General features: G+C 40.0%; 1 protein-coding gene across 1 annotated transcript; it reads right to left on the bottom strand.

Annotated features, from left to right (window-relative positions):
- Positions 1–619: 619 nt before the first annotated feature.
- Positions 620–9,799, bottom strand: LOC108895252 (serine protease HTRA3-like). Its single transcript, XM_051068286.1, has 3 exons — positions 8,969–9,799; positions 815–914; positions 620–710 (listed from the first exon to the last, which is right to left on the bottom strand). Exons 1-3 carry the CDS (start codon positions 9,381–9,383, stop codon positions 620–622), a joined length of 606 nt encoding a protein of 201 aa, XP_050924243.1. The 5' UTR covers positions 9,384–9,799.
- Between the last annotated feature and the right edge of the window lie 304 nt (positions 9,800–10,103).

Raw genomic sequence — 10,103 nt, forward strand, 5'->3', positions numbered from 1 at the left:
ATACAGTAACTATAGAGTTGGAAGGAGGAGGCTTAGAATTAAGACTGGAAATGGGGAAGAGCTCATCTGGCTCTGACCAAAGTTCAAAAATACACCTACAAATACCTCTAAAGCTCACAGATTAACATGCTGCATCCACTTTGTCTAATCTGTACACAACAAATGGAAAAACAATAAGTTTTGTTTAATATGAGGAGTTACATGATCCAAATTTCTTGACAAATAACAGTGAGGTTGTCAGGGTCTGTACCCTCGTATTTATCAACCGCAACCCATACTATAGCAAAAGAAGAAAAAAAAAAAGCTATGTGCATGGATAAACTGATGTCTGATTGTACAGTGATTGTCATTTTTCCATTTCTGTTTTTGTATACATTCAACAGTAAGATAAAGATATACATGAGTTAGTAGAGTGTATTTTTGAACAGCCCTGTTTCCATTTTCTCTGTACCTAACTCACTGACATCAGATGCTCAACTATTCCTCTGAGGATTAAGCATATAAATTATGTTGAGAAAGCTTAGACCATTTCAAGTGAAAAGGATGAAGGATCACAGAAATAAAACTGGATTTTGTACCTTGAGGTGCTGTTGGCCGGACACTGGAGAGCTGCTTGAGACTACATGGGCGTTGGTAACAATAGTCCATTCTCTGACATTACAAACCCAGATCCACTAGACAGTGGGATGTTCCGGCCAAAGAGAGGATGCCTGGGATGTGGGGAAATGCAGCAGTAAATTTAGCTGTACTGGATTATAGAGAGCTGATGGCCCATCATTTTGTGATCAGACACACACACATACACAGTCAGTACCTGAGGAAGAGCTCGATGTGGACCACAGCAGGGGCAATTTTCTCCACTACATCAGCTATGAAGTTGAACTTGTAACGAGGACTGGCAGCATGTGAAGGACCTATACTGACAAGAAGAATTATATGTTTTAATAATCAGTCAAGACTTTGATTTGTTAATAATCAAATGAAACTTCTGACATAAGCCAAGAGGAAAGAGTGTTAAAATAATGTAAGTGGGAAGTTAATAGAGACTTTCACAGTGTCATGAATTGAAAGGAGAGATCTAAAGACGTCTTTACAGTTTTGTGTTGTAACTTAAAACAACCAAGAATGAAAACAAAATCTTACATTCTTGCACATTGGCATTACACAGCGAGATAAGGACCCCAGGGAGTATTTCGTTCAATATGAGTAGGAGCAACAATTAATATCCCAGTTTTCTCAACACTCAGTTTTAGTCCATCCAGTCTGCTAAAACTGTTAAATTTTTTAGTTTTACTTTATTATTATTTTCAATACCCAGTTGGGGTGCTCCACAAGAAAACACAATGTTAGAGACATACCTGTATGAGACAAACAATGTAAGACTAAAACCACTGACACCACCCCACAGCATTTAAGTGTAACAGTACCAGAACGTGCATCTGACCGTCATAGTGACATAAAGCAAAGCAGTCTTAGCATTGTTTGATTTCTAATGGGCTGCTTAAAAAACACTTTTTTATTAAGACAGCTGTTGATAATAGAAAGCAGTACAGATTATCCTAAGGATCTGGGCATATTCTAATGGATCAGTATCAGCTAAAATAACACTGATCAAAATCTGATCCTTTCATTACTGTGTGCTCTGCTGTGTTTTATCAGCTGTCACTTATTAATGTTGACTCTGTGAGTAACCTGATGACAGGCCTATATTAAACTTGGCTGCTTAGTTTGTGTGTTCTTTGCACACCACTGTAAGTGCTTGTCAAACATAGATAGTGAGGGAAGAAGCTCACACTACCAGTGAACAGAGTTTCTTCTGTCAGAAAATCTTCAGTATCTGGATCTTGGAGGTCATAAAAAATAAGGTGTTTGAGTTTGATTAATTAGTCTACAGCTGTGGCTATTCTAATCAAGATTTAAATCATGTAAATATCAATCAGACTCAGGATCAGCAGATACTCAGTATTAAAGGACCAGGGCCAAACAAAACTTGATCTGGACACCCCTTCCTCTGTTTTCAATGTGTGTTGGCAGTATCCACCCAGCAGGACATACAGTATGCAGTTTTTTGTTTCTTTTAATGTTTAAAATATGTAGAGAACTCGCAGAGAAGGTAGAGAAATGTAAAGTGAGTAAATCTGAGACAGGACATTGCAAATCAGTCACCTCTGTTTTACTAGCCAAACATTAATAAACCCACATGATGGCACACACTGGGCAGTTCTAATGGAAAACCATCTTTAATCTACCAAGGTTGTGCTGTCATCTCCTGCACTGTTCAACCAACTGTAATCATCAGTTATATTCTGTCTATACAGCTGCACTATATGCTGCTAAGCCAAGTCAGCCTTTGAGGAACATGTGGTTTGTTATTTTAGACTGAAAAGAGTTTCTCAAATGACAGAGAGAATCCAACCAAAGACTGAAGTCAGTGAGTTTACGTCTTAACATTATTACCTAACAGACTTTCCTTCTCATGGCCTAAATGTAATTTAATCACCCATGAGACTAATAAAAGGAGAAATTTCAGGTCTAGATGATCAGTAAACAGCTGAAGGATGGTATCTATGGAAACTATTGTCACTGATACCTCAGTACTGAACCTGCATCCCATAGAATACTCTATTGGGATGATAATGTTACTCTTTGCAGGATGTGTAAATAGGCAACAACAGTTTGTGGTGTTGTTGAATTACCTACATTATATTGTTTCTATTATTTTGTTGACCTCATTTATATCTGTGAGGGCAGGCTAAATAACAGAAATATCTCTCTGTATAATGTGGCACAGTTCCCAGTAAACCAGCAGCTGAGTGTTTGGTGGTGGCTGTGCATCTGCCAGCTTATTTTGATGATTTTTTGCCCCTTAGTGGACAGCAATTCACTCATGCAGCTTTAATATATATATTTTTAATGGATTTTTGGATGTCAGTATTGTTAGACATAACAAAGGGCAAATCTGCAGATATACAACTCTGCACCTGCTTTCACGAGCCTTTTTAAGTTGCACTTAAAAAACCTTGAATGGACCGAGATGGTGATTTAAAAAAACATTGAAATATGGAAACAGAGCAAATAAATAATGAGGTACATGAAGCATGTGATTTAAATATCACTCAAGCTTCCAGTGAAAAACATCAAATCTGTGCGGAGCAATAACGTAGCTGAAACCTTCCAGACATCAGTATATCAAACAAATACAAATTCTCTCTGCAAGTACATTGACAATTGCTAATCGGTTTGTTAACCTGAACCGTACCAATGATGGCCAGAGCTTTTAAAATAAAACCCAAGAAGAAATAAACTGTAGTTTTTCTTCTTGGGTCCATATTATACCTTACGTTTCTGTTGGTGTCGTGAAAGTATGTGCAAACTCCAACAGTACCAGTCTGATTCTTCATCTATTATCCCAGAAAGACTGGAAGTGTGGAAAGTATCACTGAGAACATGCAGAAAACACAAACTCACACAATATTCATATACACTCTGTCATCACATTTACAAAGCCCTGTGTGTGGTTCTGTTTCATAATCTCTTCATCTTAAAAGTGAATGTGAAATTGTGTGGACCTGTGTAAACCTGATTTCCACTCTCACACACATGCACCTGTAAACTATGATCAACAGTGACATTGCTTTCAAATGTCGAGATGGTGATGAATAATCATGTTGTTTATAGCACTAGAATCAATACACAACATTTAAGAGAACATCTCTGGTGTGCCTTTGACTGGTATTATTTAGTTCCTAAGTGTGTGGACTGTAAAAGAATAACTTAACTGACACAGGGTTCACCTAACATCCTGTATCATCCAGGGCTTACATACCATATCATTAAATATCATCAATACTAAGTCGACATTTTGACCTGGTGGTGGCAAAATCGAAATTATTCAGCCTGTGGGGAGCATGAATATGCTCAATACATTTTGGGTCAGTCTTCCTCTTAGATTCTGAATCATTTAGCCTGTTGGTAGTGCTAGAGAACAGCTAACAGGGTGAAAAATCTTTGAAGTCATCCTCAGGGAACCATGAATATCTACAGTAAATGTCATGCTAGTCCGACCACTGCTACAGTCATCAGCACAATTCCTGCTCATGAGGTTACACACACACACACACACACACACACACACACGCACACACACACATTACCAAATGAGAGATATCAGCTGAGGAAACAGGAAGTCCCTGCAGCCCAGAGTTGTGGCAGACTATATTTACATTTTCCTTTGATCACAAGCCCTTTTATTTTGTCTGGGTTTAAAGGGTATGTGGTTGGCACACACACACACATGCACATATCACTGGAGCATTACATCCTATGGGTGCGGTGAACTAAAAATATATGGGTGATTAACCTGCAAGTCCCATCTCCCACATCAGATGATTTACCCAACTGATGTGGTAAATCATTCATGCCTTTTTAGATCACTTGAGTTTAAAGAAAATAGCCCTGAAGTACCATTCATTTTTGTATAAGTAAAGTTTCAAAAGTAATAAAGCTTTAAATCTATGGTTCTGTATATGTGCCTACATTTTGAATGCAGAGAAAGATTCTAATGCAGGTTATATTTTGTAGAGAAATTAACACACAAAGAATATTTAACTAAAAACAAAATGATTGTGTGCTCAATAAATGTATTTGTGCATTTGCTACTCTAAATTTGATGTGATGCAGTTCATGAAAGCTTTCACATGTGCTGTTTTAAATACTCTCCATCTGGTTGTGTGTCTCTTATACACAAAGGAAGTCATTTATTTTAGCTTTCTACCAGCAGCAGCAGAATTTTCTCTCTGGAGGTGCACAGTTACCTTCTTAATGGAAAAACCGTCTGACTTACCAGTTTCAATTACATGAACTGATGAAATCCAAAAGGTAATTAAGAGTAAGATTTTTCATAGCTCTGGTAATGTTGCAGAGTCCCTTGATCTCAGCAGCAGAGACTTTAAGCTACACATCAGTATCAGGGCAGATATTGACCAAAATAACACAGATCAATTATCTTTTATTACTGTACTCTGTTGTGTTTTGTCCACGTCTGCTTGTGTTTCGGCTCCTCTCTACAGGGCTCTACTATTCAGTATCCAGTTATATAAGTCACTGAAAATGAGTGAGTGTGAATGCAAAGTATTGTTTGGGCACAGTGATTCATCTTCACCAAGCTCTAATACAAATCATCATTAGCAAAGCAGTGTAGAAAACACTCAGCTACAGCTTTCCATGTAGAGCTGCTGCTGTGTATTACTCTCACCGGTTCAAATATCAAACGCTGAAGGCAGTACATCATAAACTGTCTCTAAATAATGTTGATTCTTTGAGTTACTCAATGACAGGCCTAAATTAAACCTGGCTGTTGTTGGTTTGTGTCTCTGCACACCACTGTCAGTGCTTGTCAAAGTTTGTGAGGGGAGAAGCCCCACTCTGCAACACCACTGTGAAACTCTATTTTTCAAGCCACGAATTCCAACAAACCCTGTGAGCCGCCCTCTTTTTGGCAGTAAGCAGTCTCGTAGTCACATCACTGTCACTACTGGCATTCTCCCACCTCCACTTTCATTCATACCATATCTATAATTAAAGCTTATAAACTTTATCTTTTCGAACCATGGTCGATTGGATCAGGAAGCTCTTAAAAACTAAGATGTTAGACAGTAACTTAGAGATAGGGAAACAGTCTTGCGTCAATTGTCATGTCACTGTTGTTTGACCAGCAAGAAAACAAAAAGTCACTCCTCTTCCACTGCCATATATCACTGCACAGGCTTCCATCCATCCGTAATCTATACCGCTTAACGTTAAGGGTCATAGAACTGACATATGCAGACAAACAACCATTCACACTGCAAACTCCACAAGAAGAAGCCCCCGGATGAACCAGTTGGAACCCAAAGGTTCTTACTGCGGGGCAGCTGTGTAGAGCAGTCGCCCACCAATCAGAAGGTCGGTGGTTTGAATTGAAGTCGAGCTGAAGTATCCTTGGGCAATTGCCTCCGATGTGTGTGTGTCACATCGGTGTGTGAATGTGTTTAGAAAGCACATTATATATATATATAGAACATGTGCTGTATGAATGTGTGTGAATGTGATCTGTAGTGTAAAACGCTTTGAGCGGTCAAAAAGACTAGAAAAGCGCTATATAAGTACAGTCCATTTACTGTGAGGCGACAGTGCTAACCACTGCACCACTGTACCAACCCCACAGGTTTGATTCTTTCCTGGGATAGACTGCAACTTGTTTCTTGTTTCCCAAAGCAGGCAAGAAAATTAGTTATTGCGGGTATGATTGTTACAGATTTAGTCATATATATTTAAAACCACATTTTCAGGGACTTTAAACTTAGGTACTTATTGTCAATATACTGTGAACATTATGTTGAGTTGCAGGCTATGACTGATACATAAATGGCAAGTTGCAAATATGATGATACTGAATATGTCAGTAAAGTGTTCACAGACAACATATTTATTTTCAACTAGAAATTCAGATCTTTCAGTATAAAGTGACTACAGCGTTTTTAAACTTCTGTGTGGTTCTGCTTAGACTCTCACAGCATTGGGTTGAGGTTATGGAATGCTCCTGGTCTAATTTAATACAGAAAGTATCTATTTATATATGTGCTTATTCATACATTTAAACATCCATCCTCCACCTCAAATGTAGCTCTTCTTTCATTCAGAACACACGCTGCCTCAGACCATAATCCAGTCTGTGACAGTGCTGACACCACAATGTAACTGAGAAAAGTATATGAATGTAATTTGTTGGGGACAGGGTTACTCTGTATGACAGGAAGGCTATATGATGGCAAACAGAGGGTAAATACTGTTGTCAACTCAATATACAGGTCAGAGATTAAACTAGCATGTTAGCGTGCTTTCTCTTGCAATGTTTTTTCCTTTACTGTATGCAAAATCCTTTTCTACTACTTCAGTTGTTACACATAAAACTTATACTATGCTCTGAGCTGTTTAAACTCTCTGGATGGAGCTTAAACTGTGGGAGGACCCACTGCAGCTGTATTTATTACTTGGACTGACTTGGGATGGAAAATCATAGAAATATGTGCTTCAACCTCTGCCATCTTGGCAACAGCATCACTATCTAAATGAATAGGGAGAGAGCCAAAACTTCACTTTCAATGGTCACCAAGACATAAAAACTTCATCCACAAAATCACCAGTCAAATCTGATAAAAACTACTTAAAAAGTTTGGCGAATTTGCCCCAAAATAAGCTTTCAAATGCATTTTTCCCACAGGTTATACTTGTACTACGCATGCACAACAGCTTCATTCCATAGCTCTGTGACATGATATCGTTGTTACAGTTATATGATCTCTGGCTTGTGCTTTGGACACAGCTAAAGACAGTGCTGAAAGCTACAAAGACTGGACAAACCAAGACTGTTTCCACCAACTTGCACAAACTCTTTAGACAATGACAGTCAACACAAGAGAACACACTGAATGACCAGTCTGTTACCACTGAAGTAACGCAAACTCAGCCAACTTTAACATGTTCTTGTACCAAAGTAAATATGGACAACAACCAGAGAATTTCACTGTTTCAGTGTGGTAACATTTGCTCGGAGAGGGCCAAAAAAGGAAGAAAAATACAGTTTGGTGAGATCCTGGATGAAGAGGCATGTAGCACTAAACAGTCTACAGAGAGAACTAAAGCAATCTCCATTTTTCTTTGATTTTCTATTTTATTTTTTTTACAGGTGGCACATAAGTGACATCATATCAAACATGGTTTTAAAAAAATCCTTATGAAAACGACTGGCAGAGACTGGATACGCACTCTATACATATCACACACTACATGATTTTATCTGCTGGCTGTCAACACCTGCCAACAGACCAGCTTACTCTCATCTATCATCACACCCAAGTCATATTCAGAACTGGCTCAAAAGATGTTCATCCCCATCTTTAGGAGATCACCAAAGTCCATCCATTATCTTTACCGCTTATCTGTTAGATTACCAACGTCCATAAATCATCTAGGAATAGGGGTAATTGTACTTGTATGTCTGTGATTTTAACAGTTGACCATCACTTGAACCACACCATCAGCATGGCTAAAAAGCCAATAACTCTAGTATAAGTTTACTTATACTTTTTACACATGCCTTTAACTACCTCACTGATTATCACCATCTTCTGTATACAAACTGTACATTTATGTTTATTACAGTTTGCAATGTTTTTTGCACTTTATTTTCATCCTTCTTCTTTTTATATTATATTTGTATCTATTCTATTCTTCACTCTTGTTTGTTCTCACTGCTGCTGTAAACGAGATGAATAAAGTCTGTCTTAGCTTATCTTATCTCATCTTACATAAACCAGAAGTAAAACACCATTCAGAGACAGACCTTCATCTCTAAATCATCCAGTACCAGTGTGGATCAAGACTGTGGTGAACTCACAGTTTATGGTGCATGCCCCTCTCTCCCTTTAAAGGAAAGAAATCCAACTGTTTGTGTGACCACAGGGTGCTGAAACAGAATCTCCTCACAATGTTCTAAGGGCCGTCATTTCATAAAGCAGCTCCACTCATTCACTTCATTCTCTGACAGAAACGAGAATGTTTACACTGCGAGGCCTTCAGAATCCCAAGCTACAACACATGAAGTCTGTGTTATGGTGGAGGGACTTTCTGAAGCAGTCTGCAGGACAGCCCTTTTACTGGAGGTGTGGTTAATTTCCAGTCTGCTCTGTTCCATTTTTTTTACTTTACGTAAAGCAGTTGGTTTGAGAGGACTACAGTATTCAGTCAGTTCAGATACCTGCTATAAGCTGCTAATTTGACTTTCCAGTATTAGACTATTGTAAAAGAACACTGAGGGGTTGGTGGGTGGTTTTTTAGGAAAGAGCTCTGTTTAGTGTCTTAAATACACTTCAGGGTCTGGTATAGACCGTGTGGTTACCAAATGAAGTCACCAATGCGTAAACCGTACCTATACTGGTCTCACACGGTCCTTTCTGGGTCTGGGTGATGCCAGGCAGTCCCTGTTGCAGAGCCTTCCTACTGGTCGCCTTCAGGTGGCACACATTACTGTAGGTCTTTCCATCGCTGCCACAAACTTCGTGGCTGAACTTGCACTGACAGAGCCCCTTAGAGAGCCGCTTGCCCGCCGGGTGATGGCACTCCAGTCCGTCCCCACACGGCAGGTCGTCCTTGCGGCCGCACGGCTCTCCTTCCCCCTGGGCGCACACCAGGCAGCAGTTGCAGCGGTCCGGCACGTAACCGCTGGGGCAGCTGGGACTCGGACAGGTACTCACATCGCACCGTGTTGGACATGTGGCTTTGGGCTCAGCGCTGGCAGACTCCTTGAGATAGAACAACACAGCTGTGTACAGGAAGATCTGCATTTTGTTTTTAAAGGAAGAATTTTGACGCGGATAGAGATATTTTACGCGGAGATCATGTCCACTGGTTCCGCGCTGCTCATCTCTCTCTGGAGAATTCCCATGGATGGGTGGATGCTCCTTAATGCTGCAAAATACACCAGTATTAATGATCCTAATTTTGGAACTTGAACGGTGAAACTTCTAACTCTCTTGTTCCCGAGCGTAATTGCGCGTCCAGACGCGACCACTATCCAGTTCGCAGTTCAGAGGATCAGCTGGAGTGAATGACGTTTTCCGTCTTCCCCTCGCTCAGGCTGACTGATGATCCACTCTGCTGGCAGGGCTTCGCCTCGAGCTGTGAAGCCGGCCGGACAGAGGGAGGAGACGTGGGGAGCAGTGCCCTTGTGGAGGCGTGGCGATGGAGATGAGACTCAGATGTTGCCATCTTCATTGTTGTGTATGTATGAACTCAGAATTAGACTTAAAAATCAGATTCTACCTCATCCCACAGCCACTCCCCTAATGCACCCACCCCTTTAGATATTTAGATTTTGGTTCATAAGTCATTTCTTTTCTGTACAATGTATCTACCAACATGGTGTTTATAAGCTGTCTCCACAGTCCCAGGACACATGGTGTTGAAATACTGAATCCTCTCACAGTACAGTAGGGACAGGAATTAAAACTCAAAGGTGTTCATAGGGGCGGCTGGAGGAGGAGGAGGTAGAGCAGTTGCCCACC

Source organism: Lates calcarifer, unplaced genomic scaffold (assembly GCF_001640805.2).
Source record: "Lates calcarifer isolate ASB-BC8 unplaced genomic scaffold, TLL_Latcal_v3 _unitig_3951_quiver_2347, whole genome shotgun sequence".
Classification (NCBI taxonomy): Eukaryota; Metazoa; Chordata; class Actinopteri; family Centropomidae; genus Lates; species Lates calcarifer.